This window comes from Narcine bancroftii, chromosome 3 (genome assembly GCF_036971445.1).
Source record: "Narcine bancroftii isolate sNarBan1 chromosome 3, sNarBan1.hap1, whole genome shotgun sequence".
In the NCBI taxonomy this organism is placed as follows: domain Eukaryota; kingdom Metazoa; phylum Chordata; class Chondrichthyes; order Torpediniformes; family Narcinidae; genus Narcine; species Narcine bancroftii.
Window position 1 is genome coordinate 245,423,334 of NC_091471.1, and position 19,903 is coordinate 245,443,236.

The 19,903-nt window shown below is 41.4% G+C and overlaps 1 protein-coding gene across 2 annotated transcripts in view; it reads right to left on the reverse strand.

The window, feature by feature from the left end:
- Nucleotides 1–1,044: 1,044 nt before the first annotated feature.
- LOC138756442 (uncharacterized) overlaps nucleotides 1,045–19,903 on the reverse strand; it is a 31,918-nt gene continuing 13,059 nt past the window's right edge. The window contains exons 2-8 of one of the 2 annotated variants that reach the window (XM_069922935.1): nucleotides 18,240–18,365; nucleotides 14,189–14,239; nucleotides 7,583–7,645; nucleotides 6,754–6,810; nucleotides 5,302–5,450; nucleotides 4,250–4,323; nucleotides 1,045–3,272 (exon numbers count right to left, since the gene is read on the reverse strand). In XM_069922935.1, the coding sequence (XP_069779036.1) occupies nucleotides 3,266–3,272; nucleotides 4,250–4,323; nucleotides 5,302–5,450; nucleotides 6,754–6,810; nucleotides 7,583–7,645; nucleotides 14,189–14,239; nucleotides 18,240–18,365 (527 nt within the window). In that variant the 3' untranslated portion in view covers nucleotides 1,045–3,265. Of the gene's footprint in view, nucleotides 3,276–4,249; nucleotides 4,324–5,301; nucleotides 5,451–6,753; nucleotides 6,811–7,582; nucleotides 7,646–14,188; nucleotides 14,240–18,239; nucleotides 18,366–19,903 lie in introns of both variants that reach the window. The other variant, XM_069922934.1, reaches the window with a different exon arrangement.

Consider the following 19,903-nt stretch of genomic DNA (forward strand, 5'->3'; position numbering starts at 1 on the left):
TTTGTTCATGCAGGTGTGTGTGCACGTGCTGGGATGTGTGTGTGCATGTGTGTGCACGTGTGGGTGGGTGTTCATGTGCACGTGTGTGCTCTTGTGTGTCCATGCAGGTGTGTGTGCACGCACATTGGTGTGTGTGTGTGTGTGTGTGTGTGTGTGTGTGTGTGTGTGTGTGTGTGTGTGTGTGTGTGTGTGTGTGTGTGTGTGTTTGTTGGGATGTGTGTAAAAATGTTTTAATTTGCACAAACAGCAGGTAACAGGCCCTTCCGGGCCACCACCCAAATACCCCAAATCCCGTACATTTTGAAGGGTAGGAGGAATCTGGAGCACCTGGAAGAAACCACGCTGACAACAGGGAGAGCATACAAACTCCTCACAGACAGCACTGGATTCCAACCTGGGTCACTGGTGCCACACTAGCATTGCGCCACATCGTGCCAGCCGAAGTTAAGAGCAATGACTGACCTCAGGTCTGAAATTCCCCTCAGTCACAAAAGAATTGTTGCCCAAAGATCCCTGGGGATTCCTCACAAATTGAATGGTTAGGCGCCATTTTTCTCTTCATTAAAAACAATTACTAAATTCTTCTACTTAAATCAAATTATGCAGAGATCAGGGACTGATTTTTCAGTCAGGAAAAAGGCATCAGTCTCACTCTCTATTCTGTTGGTTCCTTGAGAAACAAAACACCAAGCAGTCATCAGAACAAAGTTACATCATCAATATTTTGGGTTTGAGCCCTTCATCAAGTTAAGGACAAAACCTTTGTCCATTTTCTCCATATGTTGATGAAGGGATCAAGCCCGAAACGCTGCTTCTGCATCTTTATCTCTGCTCTATAAAGGGCAAAGTTTGTCCTGCTGAGTTTCTTCAGCGTTGCGTTTTTACTTCAATCACGTTGTCTGCAGACTCTCGTGTCTTACCTCAGAACAAAAAGTCACAAGTTTAAACCAACACAGAATGTAGGCAAGGTCAAGGAAAATGGGCATCAGCAGAAATTAGCATAAAACAACCCAGTTACAAAGAAATAGTGTCCGACAAGGTGAGTTGGAAGCCAAATTAAGTTCAAAGGAGCAGTTTGCTCTTCATTGCAACAATCTTTCATTTATAAAACATCCTTAATGTAATATCTTCAAGCAAAATAATTAATAATGAATCATTTAGACGGTTCACAAAAGTCATTGCTCAACATAGGTTCAATGTGGAAAGGAAGTTGGCAGTGTTCTATACCTTGAAGCAAAATAATGCAAATACTGTATTACAAACTTTGACTGACAACATCAACAACTTTAGGTGTAGCTCATTCTTAGTACAAAGTGACTCAAATTTTTCTTTTAATCGGTTTTGTTATTTAAATACAAGGGCAGATGATTTATCTACACCGGATCAACCCCAGCCTCTCCCCTGAACCTAAGAAAAGGGGGAATAATTATACCACGATCTTACAGAATTCAGACAGTGGGGAATCTTACCCCCTTCATCACCGGTGAAGAAGACGTGGAGCAATTCTCAAAGAAAAAGCCCAGGACAGGCAATGTGAGGAGGTTTTTTTTGCAATGAGCGCCTGTGATCTGAAAGGGCAATGAAAGTAGATGGCTCCCTTCCTCTGAAGGTGAGAGTAGATAATGTGCTTTATACAAACTGAATTGAGATTTCCTCCCCTCAAAGTGATTGGTGCTAGGTACCCTGCCCCTCAACTTGCCACACATGGTGGATAAATCGAACTCAACATGGATGTGCGTGTGTGTTGGCATGTGTGTGTATGTGTGTCTATGTTGGCATGTGTGTGTGTGTGTGTGTGTGTGTGTGTGTGTGTGTGTGTGTGTGTGTATTGGCATGTGTGTGTGTTGATGTTGGCATGTCTGTGTGTGTTTATGTTGGCATATGTGTATTTATATTGGTATGTGTGCATGTGTGTTAATGTGGCATGTGTGCATGTGTATTTGTGTTGGCATGTGTGCGTATGTATTAATGTGACATGTGTGCATGTGTGTTTATGTTGGCATGTGCGCATGTTTATGTTGGCATGTGTGCATGTGTTTATGTTGGCATGTGTGTGTGTTTATGTTGGCATGTGTGTGGGGGGTGTGCATTATTTTGGTGTTGCTGTGTGTGGGTGTATGTGTGTTTATGTATTTGTGCGTGCTTTCATACAAAGCGAATGTGTCTATGTACATTTGTGTGTGGGATTGTGTGCAAATTGTTACAGAGTTCTGTGTTGTGTATTGGCCTATGTGTTGTGTGGTTTTGTGTTGAAAAGTGACAGTTTGCCTAAGAGAGCCAAGGTGAAGGTGGACTGCTGAGAGAGTGGGAGACGGACTGAGCATATGCAGAAAATGAAAAATTTCTGGACTTGAATGCTGTGCAGTAGAAGGAGGCCCAGAGCATGAGTCATGGTATAGAGGACAGTTTAGAATGTTGGGATTTCAAAAAGGACGAGCATTCCGAAGACAGCCAGAAGGATCCGGACCAAGCGAATGGTTCCTCTCTCTGCAACAACTTCGAATTTTGGCTTCAGTTTACCAAACAAACTGAATTTTGTTTATGATCTTTGCTTCGGTTGAGATCGAAGTTTTGTGAGTCTTGTGTGTTTTGTGTCTAAGTTTTTCTGTGGGCTGGTTGGAAATATTACTTAGACTTTAATTACATATGTTATATTTAGGCTGGGGAATTTATTAGTTTTACACTGTTTTACACTGTTATAGAGATTTGCATAGTAACCAGTGGGCATTGTTATAATGAATTAAAGTTTGAAGGTGAATTTTTTTGTTAATATAGTAATTGTTCATCTTTACCCCTGTGTGATATGCCTTCTTTGTGGTTGCTGGTTTGATCTTGTAACAATATGTACACATATACGTGTATTTGGATGGATGTGTTAACACACATTGTGAGCCCACGTTTCAATGGAGACCACCAACCCCAATTCACCCAAAGGAGAGAGTTTCCCGATGATTAGATGAGACTTTAATGGATGTGGCTGAGTTCATCCAATAGTCGGGACAGAGGTTTGGTTATTTCCCTACGAAAACCGTTGCAGAGGTGAAGACCCACAGCCAAGCAGAGTAGGGATCAGTTGGAAGACTAACGCGTTAATTGCACATCCCTGCCCATCAATCAGCTTCTAAATATGTCCATTAATATGTTATTTAATCCTTCTGTCCGAGGTCTTCTGGTAGAAATCCTCACACTCCTACATGCATGACATGTAAATCCAGGTTGGTTTTGTTGCTCGTAAACAGATACTGATTTCCATGAATGTATCAATTTACACTCTGCTAAGAAACAAAAAAGAAAGAAATTGAAAGTCTGGTTTAACTGGATTGTCTCAATAACATTCAAACCTCTCCTTTAGCTCGCCCTACCATCCTCCAATCAGTTGCTTTGGAGATGAAATTACATAAAGAAAGCATAATCCAAAAATAGGCCAGTCCATGTCCCTTGCCATTCAATTGTCTTGCCCCTTCAGCTCCCTTTCTCTCCTCAAGTGAACTAAGCAGTACTATGGTCACATGTACCACGGTCTAGTCAGAGATTGACAGGTATTTGATTAGTCAGGGTATCAAGAGTTACCAGGAGAAAGTCGGGGAGTTGTGGCTGAGAGGGAAGATGGATCCGCTCATGATTAGAATGGTGGAGCAGACTTGATGGGTCGATTGGCCTACTTCTGCTCTTATATCCTATGACACCACCCCCCCACCCAGGAAAATACACTGCACCTCATTCCCCTACTGAGGTAACTGGTCAATGGCTTGGCGAAACATTTTCTTCCGCTATCATTGTTAACCCACCCTACCTTCTCTCTCTCTCTCTTTCTTCCCTTTTCCCTCTCTCTTTTCACAGAGCCAAAATCAATTCTCACCTCTTATCTAATTAAACACCTTTTGTTGGTCTTGTCTCCTCTACCTCCCGGTCTTTAGTCTTTATTCAGACACCTTCTTGTTACCTTGAAGAAGTGCTCAGGCCCAAAACATGGGAAATATATCTTTACCTCCTGTGGTCGCTGTGAGACTGGCCGAGTTCCTCCAGCATTTCTGTATGTTTTTACCTTTACCAGGAGGACAGCAGAGGATGGCTCATCACCGCCTCCACCAGGGCAGTGTGATAAACACAATGAGGGTTCGCCAACCCAGAACAATTAGGAATCACATCTGAAGTCACTGGATTGAATCTTCCACTGGTTTGTACTCAGAATGCAAACGATATCCAGCCACATTCAACTACAAAACCTGAAAACATAAAAATGACTTACCCTGTGGCAGCTAATGAAGTGTTCTCGTAGCCCGATGTTGTCTCGTATTGAGTTCCATTCTTGTCACTGTTGACCTTGACAGAGGGAATTTGTATGTGATCAATGGGCCAATCCTCTGAACGTCACCACCAGGAAATGCTTTCACCTCCAGGCACCAAGATCAGTCCCAGCTGAGCACGCGTGAGAACTTTAGCCTTGAGCTAAGCCTGAGTTGGTTCAGATCAGGGATTAGAACAAGATGCCTCAGGTATGAATGGATCCAGATGTTCTGAAGGGGAGTATTTCTGGGAAGGGACCTCCCAACTGCAGTGATTTCCTCTGTTCTCCAGATCTCATAGCATTTTACCTCCTCGTTCCCTTCACTACTCCAACCCCTTTGCACTCTCTCTCTTCTCCCAATATTTATGCCAGCCCCCCTCTCTTTCCCACTACTCATTTTTCCCTCCACATTACTCCTTCCCCTCACTTTCTCTCCTCCCACTCCTGCCATTCTCCCTCTCCCCTGACCAATTCCTTTACCAACTCTTTCATTCCCCCAGCCCCCCCCCCCCCACACACTCCCTCGCTCCACTTTATCTCACTTCCCTTACCCTTGCTTCCCCACCCTCACTTTCCCACTGCCTACCAACCCAATTCCTACACCCCACCCCACAATGATGGGTCCCACTAAGCCCGGTCACTCAACCCCCTTCCTCCCAGTTCAATGGGTTCCAGATCTTCAACTCTTCCCGAGGTGAAACTGAATCCCATGCCCCTTCTCCAATCTCTGGCCCCACCAGCCATGCCACCCAAAAGATCTAACCTACCATCCATATCTCTCCATCGACAATTTACAGAAAACCTCAAAAGAATTCAAGGGCTCAGTTCGATGATGACCAGTGTTGATGAGACATATCTGTCCCACATGTTCATGAGTATTGGCCATAGATATTCAATGGGTTGGCAGTAGAGTGTGCCCACAGGATGGACCCTGGCAGAACCCATCCCCATTGGCATTCACAGTTTAAGAGCTGTTAGAAGAAGCATAACAGGACTGTGTAACACCTTCCTACCTGTCCTTCCCGGTTGTCAACAAGTTCTATTTGAACCTGTATCAACGGACATCGCTTGTTGGCCTTGCACCAATCCGATTGGTTAAATAAGTAACGGCACTTCCCAACGCAGGAGCTCCCATTTGTGAGACAGTGCACATCAGTGCCCCCTAGGGGAAACAGGGAGAACATGAACAGAGACAAAAGAGGCAGCAGATGCTGGAATCTGGAATGAAGCCAACAAATCAGCTATCCTGATGGAGATCCTAGATCTGAAACTCCGACCTTCCCTTTTCCCCCCGACCCCCTGAGTTCTTTCGGTCGTTAATTTTTTTTCTTTGGATTGGTGAGGCCTGGAGTACTGTGTGCAGTTCTGATCTCCTTGTGTGTGAATGGATAAAAGTTAAACAGGAAAGTGTGCAGGCACTGTGATTGCATTGCAGCGCTAGAGAAACTCAGGAGGTCACACAGCTTCCGAAGGGAGTAAAGGGTAACCATCATTTTGGATCCGAGCACTCTGTCAAGGTACAATGAAAGCACCTGAATAAAACGGTGGGGGGTGGAGGAGAGAAGGGGTAAGGAGAGGTGCACAGGCCAATAGCCAAAAGTGGATATGGTGGGAGGCAGAGTCAGCCTCGTGGCCGTTCGCGGCCCACGCTCCCCCAAAATGAGTTATCGTGCCCCCCACAAACACCAAACATGAACAGCACACGAAACTGGCATACGAGTGGCGGTTTGTGCCCTCTGCGGTTCCCACCCCCCACGCACCCGATTAGATTTGTTCTGACACAGACTCTGGTAGAAGGGCTGGAGAGGAAAATCTCTGAGAAGGGAGAGCTCTGAATGGAGAGGGAAAGGGTGGAGAGCTGCAGGAAAGGAGACAGAGGGAGAGGGAAAAAAGAGAAGGAGACTGGGAGACGCCCAGTGGAAACTGGAGGAGTCGATCTGGTTGGAAGGTGCCCAGTCGGAATTGTTCTTCCAACTTGCAGGTAGCCTGGGTTTGGCCATGGACAGGCATGTTGGAGTGGTCATTGAGAAGTCCCCACTATTGCAGCAGACAGGGCCAAGATGGTCTAATAAACAATCCCCCAGTCTGCGTCCAGTCTCTCCAGTGAAGAGAAGCCCCAGATGCAGTAAATGACCCCCATAGATTCACTTGGAAGGATGGCTTGGGGCTGTGAGGAAGAAGGTGTGGGTGCAAGTACAGCATTTCCTAATATATTTCCCACAAGGATCAAGGATATAATGAAAAATTATTTAATTTATTCTCGTTGTGTCCCTAATCAATTTATATTTTTATCCTTTTATATTTATCATTATTTATCTCTTGTAAGGCATTGCATTAATTTATACTACACCTCTTGCTCTCGGCTATGTACCACCCTGGACCCTGCCCCATTCCAGTCTCTTCTTGCCTTCAGCCGAAGTGTGGTGGAGAGATGAGCAACAAAAGGACAGTTTCCATTGACTTACTTATATCTTGAGATGTGTTCTGTGCAGTCACTGTGGTGTTTGCTTCTACTTGTGGATCTGATGGTAAGACAGAGAGAAGTGAACTCCACCAGCGGCGGAATCAACATCGTCGCGGAGATACAGTGTGGGACAGGCCCTTCAGCCCATCTTGTTCATGTGCGCGGTTGGCATTTGCCGACATGAAAGACTCTTACAGCTGACTGAAGATTTATTCAATGCAGGTGAATTCTGCACAAGCCAACTTAATGCAGTTCAACCCCTTAACATTAACATGGACCACATAGAACATTACTGCACAGAACAGGCCTTTAACATGAATGTTTGCCCTATGATGCTTAAAGTTCGACAGAGAAAAGAAGGGCCATAGGGCCTGTTTCTGTGCTGCAATGTTCTACGGTTCTATGATTCTAGGTAAGTTGTTTTGATTGGTGGGGGGGACTAGAGGTTGGGACAGCCTCAATATCCAGGGGAGTAGATTTAGGTTGGAGATGAGGAGGAACTGCTTTTCCCAGTTGGTGGTGAATCTGTGGAATTCATTGCCCTTTGATACAGTGGAGGCAATCCCAGTAAATATATTTAAAACAAGGTTGGACAGGTTTTTACATCGTAAGGGAATTAAGGGATGTGGAGGTAGGTGGAGATGAGCCCATCATCAGATCAGCTCTGATCTCATTAAATGACAGAGCAGGCTCGACGGGCCAAATGGCCAACTCTCGCTCCTATTTTTTTATGTTCCCCAAATATAACCCTGCTCCCTTCTTTCCTCTTTGAGGAGCTGGGGGCTTTGCAAAAATATAAACAAGCCACAGAATTGATCTTATCAACTTACTATCAATCTGAGACTTTTTCAGCTCCTTCAGTGTGACAGTTATGTTGGTCGCCAGTTGTTTGACTTAAGCAGAGAGAAAAAAAATTGTTTCAACATTGAAAGACAGATAAATATGTGAAGACCAAAACAGTAACAATGAACTCCAAACACACCAGTTAAACTCAGAACAGCCCTTTAACATTAACAGGGAATGTGCAAATTGGTTTCTCAGTGCACCTCCTCGGACTCAGTGTTCAGGGGCACAGGCTTGTCAGAGACAATCCCACCCTGCCTTTCTACAGCCAAGATGCTATATTTTTGGTGAAACCCTTTGACCCTAAACAGCGGGGTAAGTCGTGCAGCCCCTGATCGCCAAGTATGCACTGCGGCCGACCATCACTGACAGTTGCTTGAGTTTCTTCTCGTCAGAGTCCATGAAATGCTCAGAAACTTCCAGGAAGTCTATGAAGCTCTCGATCCACTGCTCTGGGGCTCCAGGTGTTTGTGGGTTGTGATCTAGCCTGTCAGGTCACAGCAAATTGTGGAAGATGTAAAGTGTAATAAATTGATACGCTCTATCAATGACTCCAAAGCCATAGAGTGAGGAACGATAGGCTTTATTACACTTTAGACTTCTAGCTGGCTCAATTTCACGTGCTCAGCTGAGGACAGGGAGAGGGAGGTTGACCTATATTCCAGGGTCACAAGGGGAGGAGTTATCAGGGAGCGAGTCACCAGTGGGGGACGGGCCAGCTCCCCATTGGACAGTCACATATACACACACTTGTATCACCACAGTTGGGAGCTTTGCAAAAGTATAAACTAGCTGAAAAAAATTCATCTTCTCAATTTACATTCAATCTGAGGAGGAGTCATGTGATAGAGTCACAGTTTTTCCCCAGTTAGGAAAACCAGGAAAGTTAGGAAAAAGCAAAGCATAAAAAAAATAAAATATAAGAAATAGAAGATAAAGATACAGAGAAGAGAAAGAAGATGCCTTCCAAGAAGGAGAAAGTAAGAACAAGTGGAAAAAAAGAAGTAGAAAAGTCATTGCAGAAGAAAGAAGAAGGCCTTACCTGCAAGAAGGAACAAGGCGCTGTGGTGGCAAGGAGCACCTGACCCTGGAGGTCAGTACCTGCCCTGCGGAGTCGTGACTCACCAGCTGGTGGACTATAAAAATGGCTCTCGGAGCCAAACAAAAGTGCACAACTGTGCAATCAAAGGAGAAAGAGGACACCAGTGGGAGAGGGGCTCAGCAGAGGAGCGGGCTGTCACAGCACAAACAGCTGGGAGACGCCTGACTCCAGGGCTCTCAGCTGGAGGACGAAGAAGACAGCAGAAATGAGAGCGATCAAACAGACGTGGGAGACAGACGGAGGGAAGATCGACAAGAAGACCAACTTCAAGAAGCACAACAGACAAGCAGCCCAAGAGGGGAGGAACAGCAACAAGAGGCCCAGTAACAAAAGGCCCGACAAAGAGATACAAGCAGCTCATCAGGAAAAACAGAAGAGACACAGACACAAAGAAGAGAAGAAGACACAAACACAGATACAGACACAGAAGAAGAGGAAGAAGAAGACCTAGATCTTCACAGACAAATAGAAGGTAAAACAGGTGGACAGAATATAGATAAAGTCTTTTTTGAAGAACAAATGAGATCACTAAAAGAATGGTTATCATTAAAGTTTAATGCAATTAAAAGGAAAATGAAAAGAACAGAAGATAAAATGCAAAGGTTAGAACTGGTAATGACAGAAATAGGGAAAAGAGTAGAGAGTGTGGAAGAGCAGGAAACGGCTGTAGAAATGGAAGTAAATGACTCAAGAGAAAAATTGGAAGAAAGTGACAAAAACATTAAAGGGACACAAGAGTTGATATCTCAGAAAATTGATATGTTGGAAAATTATAGTAGGCGAAATAACATAAAAATAGTGGGCCTGAAGGAGGGTGAAGAAGGCACAGACATGAAAGAATTTATAAAAGGATGGATCCTGAAGGTCCTGGGAATGACAGAAATGCAGGAAGAAGTGGAAATAGAAAGGGCACACAGAGCATTAGCTCCAAAACCACAGGCACATCAAAAACCAAGATCCATCTTAGTAAAACCTTTTGAGATACACGACAAGAGAAAATATACTGGAACGGGCAAGGAATAAAGTTAGAGAAGATAATAAACCATTGGAATACAAGGGTCAAAAATTTCTTTTTTTACCCAGACATAATTTTGAATGCTTAAAGAGGAAGAAGGAGTTTAATACAGCAAAATCCATTTTATGAGAAAAAGGTTATAAATTCATATTAAGACATCCAGCCGTGCTTAAAATATTTATACCCGGGGAGCAAAACAGACTGTTCTCAGATCCAGAGAAAGTGCAAGAATTCACATAACATTTGCAAGACAGGAGAAGAGATGAAGAGATGTAACAAGAATGAAGAACGGCGATAAAGTATATATAAAGATGTAAAAACAATGTATATGTAAAGAACTAAAGAGGGAAAAGAGAAGGGAAGGAAGGGAGTAAGGGGGGAAAGAAAGTAGAGAGAGAACTTTGTTATATGTGTTTTAAAAAAAGTGTTTTCTGGCTGGGTAGAGGGACAATAACCATCACTGTAAAATCAGTTGATGCTGCGAACAAGATTGCAATCCAAATGTAAAGGGGAGTTGTGGTTGCCCGGCAAGGGATAAGAGGCAACTCAGATAGGGGGGAACTTTTGGGGTTAAGGTATTAGTGGGAACTGCGAGGGTACTTTATGTCTTTAATGTGTTGTCGTACATTAAGTTTAATAAGAGAAAACTAAGAGATGGAAATGGGGAAAAGGGGGATACAGGTGGTGAAGAGGTGGAAAAGAGGTGTATGCAAGATATAAGATAGCCATGTTGAACTATATGACTATAAACATTAATGGAATACATAACCAAATTAAAAGGAAGAGGCTACTAAATTCACTGAAAAAAAAAATAGATATAGCATTTGTGCAGGAAATGCATCTAACTGAAGTGGAACATAACAAATTAAAGAGAGACTGGGTAGAACACGTAATGGCAGCATCCTATATTTCAAATGCCAGAGGTGTAGCCATATTAGTTAACAAAAATGTATCAATCAAAATAAAGGAGGAAATAATAGATCCGGCAGGGAGGTATGTAATGATAAAGTGTCAGATATACTCCGAATTTTGGAATTTGCTCAATATATATGCACCTCACGAGGATCAAAAGTTTATGCAGGATATTTTTTTGAAGATTGCAGACACACAGGAAAATATATTGATCGGAGGGGATTTTAACCTTAATTTGGACCCAATGTTGGATAAAACTGGACAGAAGACAAAAATAAAGTAGCCAAATTTATGGTTAAATCAATGCAGGAAATGAAACTTTATGGATATATGGAGGAGGCAGCACCCAAGAGAAAAGGAATTTTCATATTATTCAAGTAGGCATAAAACTCACTCAAGGATTGATATGTTTTTGTTGTCGGCTCATATCCAAGGGAGAGTTATGAAAACTGAGTATAAATCTAGATTACTATCAGATCATTCACCCCTATTATTAGCAATAGAACTGGAGAACATCCCACCAAGAACATATAGATGGAGGTTAAACTCCATGCTACTTAAAAGACAGGAATTTAGGGAGTTTCTTGAATGCTGGGAGAAAAAACATAAAATATTAGCCTGGCAACTTAAAATAGAACAAGCTAAAAGAACGATATTGGCATCAAGGAAAAAAGACAAACAAATTACATATAACCCAACAGAGATTAATTAAAATTTTAAGGAATTTTATGAACAATTGTATCAAACTGAGAATGAGGGGAAAGATGATAAAATAGAGAAATTTTCAGCTAAAATTGAACTGCTGAAATTGCAAGAAGAAGAACCAAACAAACTGTTAAAACCATTTGAAATAGAGGAAATACAGGATATATTAAAAAAGCTGCCAAACAATAAAACACCAGAAGAGGATGGATTCACAATAGAATTTTATAAAACATTTAAAGAGTTATTAATTCCTCCTCTCCTGGAAGTAATGAATCAGATAGAAGAAACATAAAACTTGCCAGATTCATGTAAGACAGCAATAATTACAGTAATAACAAAGATGGGGAAGGACCCATTAACACAAGCATCATATAGACCAACATCTCTACTTAACTCAAGATTATAAGATAATAGCGAAATTATTAGCAAACAGATTGGCCAAATGTGTACCAAAAATAGTAAAACAAGACCAAACTGGATTTATTAAGAAAAGAAGAACAGCGGATAATGTCTGTAAATTTATTCATCTAATCTACGCAGTTCAAGGAAATAAGAAACCAACAGTGGCTGTTGCTCTAGATGCAGAAAAAGCCTTTGACAGAGTAGAGTGGAACTACTTATTAAAGTATTACAGGTTCAATCTACCAGAAAAATATATAAATTAGATTAAAGCATTGTATAATGGACCATTGACGAAGGTAACAGTAAATGGATATGTATCAAGTCACTTTAAATTAAGTAGGTCAACTAGACAGGGATGTCCCCCTCATTGTTCACCTTAGCCAAAGAACCTTTGGCAGAACTGATAAGAATAGAAAATAAAAATAAAGGAGAAGGAGTATAAAATCAGCTTATTTGCAGATGACATCATAGTATACTTAACAGAACCAGAAATATCAATAAAAGAATTACATAAGTAATTGAAGGAGTATGAAGAAATATTGGGGTACAAGATCAACGCAAATAAAAGTGAAGTGATGCCAATGAGTAACGCGGATTATACAGAATTTAAAAAAGAATCACCATTTAAATGGCAAACACAAGCAATCCGATACCTAGGAATCAGGTTAGATAATAACTTAAGCCACTTGTACAAACTAAATTATCAGCCACTAATAAAGAAATTGCAAGAAGACTTAGAACATTGGAAAGAATTACCGCTAATGTTGATAGGGAGGGTTAATTGCATTAAAATGAACGTGTTTCCAAGGATACAATACTTATTTCAATCATTACCAATTCCCTTAAAAGAGAAATTCTTTAATGAACTAAAGAGAATAATAAGGAAATTCTTGTGGAAAGGGAGGAAACCGAGGGTAGCCTTAGATAAAAAGGTATAATCAAGGTGGTTTGTAGTTACCAAATTTTAGAAATTATTATAGAGCCGCACAATTAAGGTATTTATCAGATTTTTACCAGACAAGGGACAAACCAGACTGAACTAAGATAGAACTAGATAAAATAGGGGAGAAGGTACCAGAACATATATTTTGTAACTGGGATGAAAAGCTGGTGCAATATAAAAACTCATCAGTATTGCATCATTTACTTAATACATGGAAGAAGATCCACTTAGAAAGGAAAAAAAACGAATTATCAAATACCAAAATTACTATTGACGCAAAATCCGCTAATCCCTTTAACAATAGACAGACAACCTTTCCTTTAGAGAATGGGAGAGAAAAGGAATCAAAAGAATAGAAAATTGTTTTTTGGGGAATAATTTATTAACATTTGAACAGTTGAAGTACAAATATGGAATAACTCATGGTACAATGTTTGTATATCATCAATTGAAAGCTTATTTAAACGATAAATTGGGAAGCAGACTGAGATTACCTGAAGGAAGCAGCTTTAAATATGTAATTACAGACGCAATGATAATTAAAAGATTTATAACCAACATGTACATTAAGCTGCAGGATAAGGAAAATGAAATAAACTATAAACCTAAGCAGAAGTGGGAAAAGAATCTAAACATAAAGATAAAAAATGAAGTATGGGAAAAGTTATGTTCTGGAACTATGAAGAATACAATAAACACAAGGTTACGCATGATACAGTATAATTGGTTACACAGGGTATGTATCACTCCTCAAAAATTAAAAAAAATGGGATTCAACATTATCGGACAGATGTTTTCGCTGGAAGAAGGAAATGGGAACAACAGTACATGCAACTTGGGAATGTACGAAAGTAAATACGTTTTGGGAAGAACTAAATCAGATACTAAATAAAATTACAAAAAATAACATACCAAAAAAAAACAAATATATTTCTTTTAAGTAACATAAGAAGTAAATAATTAGGCCTCAAATTGGATAAAGTGCAAAAAAAATTCATTATGATAGCCTTAGCGATAGCAAAAAAAATGTGTAATGTCAACTTGGAAAATGTAAGAGAGCATGAGAATATAGCAATGGTACATGGAAATGAATAAATGTATTCCATTGGAAAAAATAACATATAATTTATAAAATAAAGTCACAATGTTTGAACAAATTTGGGAACCATAACATGGAACATATCAGAGAGCATGCCTTTGACCTCCATCCCCTAGAATGAGAATTAAAATGATAAGAAGACAAAACGACTAGATTCAGTGTGTAATAAATAGATGATGCATTTTTCTGGTTTATTTTCCTTCGTGTGAAGATATTATTTTATAGTTTTATTTTATTATATTGTATTTGTTGAATATTTATGGGTTTTGAAGGAGGGTGGGTAGAGGGGAGGGAGGGAAAGGGGAAAAAAAAGGGAGAAAAGACCACTGTGTAAATTTAATGAAAAACATTTGTACATATTTTGGTTGATATGGTTCATAGTGTGAAAAATAAAAAAATATTTTAAAAAACTTACATTCATTCTGTTTTACTTTTATCTCTTTCAAGTCTGTGGCCAGTTTATTGACTATATTAAAAAAAAACAGATAATTCCATTATCCAATAAACACCAGCCTCCGTTTAAACATCAAAAGACACAGATAAATAAGTGAAAACCTACACAGAAGCAATTAACTCCAAGCACACCAGTTAAACTCAGAACAGCCCTTTAACATCAACAGGGAATGTGCACCTCCTCGGACTCAGAGTTCGGGGGCACAGGTTTGTTCCAGATAATCCCAGCTTTTGTTTATCCTTTCGGTGAAACCCCAAGAAACCACTGATTCTTCCTCCACTGGTCACCCAAATGCAGTCGTGTTCACTGTATAAATTCCCACCAGTGTGATCACCATCTTCACTGTTGGCTGAGTCAGCATGTGCCGGCAGTCCCTAGGTGTGGGTGTCAATGTAAACCCCCCTCACCAGGTTGTGCCAGGTTACAGTATCAACACCATCCAGACACCCCACAGAAAGAAGATTGTTTGTTGGTCCTCCTGAATCCCCCTATGGGCTACTTTAACTGGTCCAATATTTTCTGCTGTTCTCTGGCTCCTAAATGGACCTCTAATTTGCAAAAGATGCAACTTTTTAAGTGCATTTTCCCAATATCTTTGTCTTTGCCTCTCTATGCCCTGTATGACTTCTACTCGCTGTAATACGACATCCTGGAGTTTTAAAAAAATTTAAAATTCGACATACAGCACAGTAGCAGACTCTTCCGGCCAATGAGCCCGTTTGCACACTTACACCCAATTGATCTACAACCTCCATACATTTTGAAGGGTGGGAGGAAATCCTCATGGACACAGGTAGATGGTTCAAACAACTAACAGACAGTTTTGGGTTTGAACCCAGGTCAATGGCACTAACTGTGATAATAGCTGTACCATTGTAAAAGAACAGGCCATTGCACCCTTTTTAACTGGACTTTTCCTGATCTCCTGCACTTTTTCTTTGCCCTGTACTACCTTTAGAACTATAGAACATGACAGCACAGAAAACAGGCCATTCATCCCTTCTAGTCTGTGTCAAAATATTATTCCTCGAGTCCCATGGACCTGTAACCAGTCCATAACCTCCAGACCTCTCCCATCCATGTATCTATTCAATTTATTATTAAAACTTAAGAGTGAGTCCAGATTTACCACATCAGATGGCAGGTCGTTTCACACTCCCACTGCTCTCTGAATGAAGAAGTTTCCCCTCATGTTCACTCTAAAGCTTTCACCTTTCACCCTAAAGCCATGTCCTTTCATATTTAGCTCTCCTAATCTAAGTGTAAACTCTGTCTACCCCCCTCATAATTTTGTAAACCTTTATCAAATCTCCCCTCATTCTTCTCCGCTCAAAGGAATAAAGTCCTAACCTGTTTAATCTTTCCCTGTCACTCAACTCCTGAAGACCCACCAACATCCCAGTAAATCTTCTCTGTGCTCTTTTAATCTTACTGATATCCTCCCTGTAGTTTGGTGACCAGAACTGCATGCAATATTCCAAATTTAGCCTCACCAATATCTTCTACAACCTTTTACTTGCTGTGACATGACATCCTGGAGTTTTGTTTTATTATTTAATTACCTGCTGTACTTAAGTATGAGTTGACCTGCTTGGATAGCATGCACAACAATGCTTTTGACTGTACCTGGTGAGCATGACAGTAAACAAACCAGCTGAGAAGAACACTTCTCCTCCCCATGTGCTGTTGAGCCCCTATTTACCCTCCCCTCTTGGCCAGAGTGCATTGGTGCTTTACAACAATAAGAATCTCCCACAAAACGGATCAGTTAAACTTACTTTCCCATTTATTTCCTTCCTCATTTTTGCTCCCTCTTGCTCATTTTGTGGTAAACGTTCACCGCGGATAATGTAGAAACATAGTTTCCTATAATTGAGGAATCTTTAAGCGGAATCATTTTGGGCTTGGTTCTGAAGGTGTTTGGGATGCATTCAGAGTCCCTAATCTTGCAGAATTCTGCTGCTTGCTGCCAGGCAGTTAACTAGGGAATGAAATAGTTAATTATAATACTTACTTGAGTCAGGCTAATAGCTCCCATTTGATTGCCAATGCCTATTAATCTGTATGAATCTGCAGTGAACTCTTGATTATGGAAATGATCCAAATGTACAGAGAAATTTGGATTTTTATGCCTGTGACATTCTTGCACACAAAAGCTGTTGCCTCATTAAAGGAAACAAGCCAGCAAAAGACCAATTTAAAGGAATAACCCTTCACATTTTGTAAAAATTTAGACAAACAGCACGGTAGCAGCCCCTTCCAGCCCACACGTCCGTGCCGCCCCATTACGTCCAACTGATCTCCAACTCCCGTAGGTTTTGAAGGGTGGGAGGGAATGAAGCTCCTGGAGGAAACCCACACAGACACGAAGAGAATGTACAGACACCTTACAGACAGCGCCAGTTTCGAACCCAGGTCGCTGGCGCAGTAATAGTGTTGCACTAACTGCTCCGCTAACTGTTCCACAATAGTTCATTTTGGTTTTTACTCCAAAATTCAGTTATTACTGACTTCAGTTCATCTCGATGCCATCTTCAAAGGTACTTGAAGATGAACATATCCAGAAATGCCAGCATTTTGATTAATAAAGAAGTAAACTAAAAATAATTATCGGCTAAATTGTACATACTCATGTAAAAGTCGATCCTGTTTAAAATTCAGCCTCTTTTTTTAGCTCTAAAATGACATATTTTCCGAATATCATGTGTAAAAGTCGACTCCCCGCCAATTTTTTGGCCCCGAGCCCCCAGGAGCTCCCAACTCCCCAACCGTAGATCCTCGCCCCACACGCCTGACCATTCGAGCTCACAACACCCCAAACCACAGATCCTCGCCCCAGCCGCCCACCCATCAGAGGTCCTGATGACCCACCCGCAGGCTTACCACTTGGTCCCGGCAATCCAAGCTCCTGATGCCTTGGATGACGCAGGTACTTACCATGGTCACAGGTATTATCCATGTAAAAGTCGATCCCCAATTTGACCCCCCAAAAATTGGTTCCCAAAACTGGACTACGACCCAAGTATAAATGGAATCAATTTTTATTCTGCAGGCAGGTAATTGATCAACATTCTAGCTGACCCATTCTCAATGTTTTATTGGCTATGGTGGACTTTTTTCACAGTTTATGGGCCTCCTTTCCTGTGAAGCAATCAAGTTTTGGTTTCTTCTGTACTTTTCTCCTTCCAACTACATAAAATATATAAATATATATATTTACGTTGCTTGAGGTGTCAGCAAAATAAGGATTTTACTGAAATGTGTTATGGCCCCTGCAAGGGCCACATTAAGAATGACTGATTTATACAAACAAGCTGAGTTTCTTTCATCCAAAAATATCATGGCAAATTATAAAATCCTGACTGCCAATGGATGCAGACTCACCAGACGATCAACAAATGAATTGAATTGAACTGTTTATCATCACGTGCACCAGGATACAATGAAACATTTTGTTTTGTGTGCTATCCAGGCTGGTCGACCCATACTTAAACACAGTGGGTGGTGTAATAACAAAGTAAAATGCAGGATGCCATGTTACAGTAACTCAAAGGATGCAGGGTGTAATGTTACAGGGACAGTTCATGGGATGGGGTAAGTAGTGTGGAGACACCCTCTTTTACCAATGAAGGGTCCATTTAAGAGTCTGATAACATCAAGAAAGAAACTTCCCTGTCAAGTTATTTGGTGTCCTTTCCCTTCAGCATGAGGGTGGTCTAGTAGGTTGCCTATGAGTCAAAGGATTCGAGGTGGTCCCAAGACTTGAGCAGAAAATCCAGGCTGGCATGCCAGCGCGGTGCTAATGGGGCCTCAGCTGTCAGCCGAGGTGATAAATGCATGGAAGAGTAAAGGGGTTATCGTTAATGCCCCGCTCAACATCCACACCATTGGAGTGAGGCCATCATCACGCACATTATGGGCTCCCAATCTGCACATGTTGGCCACTCTGTATTACAGCCACATGGAACCTTCTTTACAAATACAAGTCTTTAGTTTACTTTGAAAAACTTACTCTTTACCAGACCAACAATGAGCAGGGTTAGAGTTATTAAAAAAGTCATTGCCAGAATGAAGTACAAGATGCACACTTTTCCGCAGTGAATTGTCCAACCTCCACAGGTAATATCTTCCGTCCAACCTGTGGAACAAAAGAGGTAGGTAGATGGTTGATTGAACAATAACGTTCAGAGATTAAAGTCCACCACAGACTAGGAACCCAAAAACTAGCAAGCAGAACAATAGTGGCAAAACTTCTAGCGGGCTGCATCTCCAGTGACCTGCCCTGGTCATGTTGATGAATAATAAAAGTAGCGTGAGGAAAGTTGGCACGTCACCTGGATCCTTTAATGACTTCTGATGAAGGACCATTTAGTGGGCCAGGAAATGCTGTGTCCAAGACCGCCACAAACTGCAAAGGGTTTCCAACATGGTTCAGCCCATCACACACAAGCCCCTCCCCTCCACCGACTCCATTTATAACTTCTGCTGCTTTGAAAAAGCTTTCAGTGGGGCGGTGGGGTTAGCGCAATGCCGTAGCAGTTCCAGCGACCTGGGTTTGAACCCAGGTTCAGGAGTTTGTATCTCCTCCCTGTGTCTGCATGTACTTCCCCCCCCCCCCCCCCCGCCCCAGGTGGGTCCAATTTCCTTCCACCCTTCAAATAAAACACCCAGTCGATTAGGTATAATTGGGCAGTACAGGCTCATGGGCCGAAAGGGCATTGTATGTCTAAATTTATATTTAATTAAATCTTTTAAAAGGCTCATCCCACCCTAGCCACATTCCCCAACACAACGCCCCCCCCCCCCCCCCAATCAGGAAGAAAATCACCAGATTCAAGGACACTATATTCCTGCTGTAATAAGACTCATGAATGACCCCAAAATAATAAAAGTAACTGCTGTTATGCTATCCTTCTGTACTATCTCTTTCTTGTACTGTATTTATGATGTCGAATTGATCTACTCGCCAAACAAAAATTTATCTCAAAGAATCAAAATTTAAACACAAAGAAATCACTACAATTCCTTTGACACTGAGAATCTGATACAGACGAAGAAAGAATAACCTAAGCTGGAGAATTTGAAATATCAAATTCCAAAATGATGGTCTCTCCTTACCTCCTCATTGAAACACTGCCATTTGTGTTTTTTGTGACCCAACTTCACAATCTATTTAGGTAAACAGCAGATGCAGGGGTCAAGTGCAATATACAGATGTACTGGAGAAACTCAGCAGGTCATGTGGCATCTACATCTGTGGTTCTCAACCTTTTTCTTTCCACTCACATCCCACTTTAAGTAATCCCCATGCAATCAGTGCTCTGTGATTAGTAAGGGAATTGCTTAAGGTGGTGTGTGGGTGGAAAGAAAAAGTTTGAAAACCTCTGTTTTAATCGCCCCTCATGGACTCGTTATGTGCACGGTTTCAGAACTCCAGAGGAAATGGGCCAATGACAATTTTTCTCAAGCCAAATATTTCAGTAACAATTGGGTCTGGAACAGTGATTCCCTTCCCTTCCCACTCAGATCCCACCTTAAGAAATCCCTTACTAATCACAGAGCACCGATGGAACAGGGATTACTTAAAGTGGGATGTGGGTGGAAAGAAAAAGGTGGAGAACCAGTGATTCAATAGGAATATCTCTTTCCCCATTGTTCTGTCTGCTTTCCTTCAGC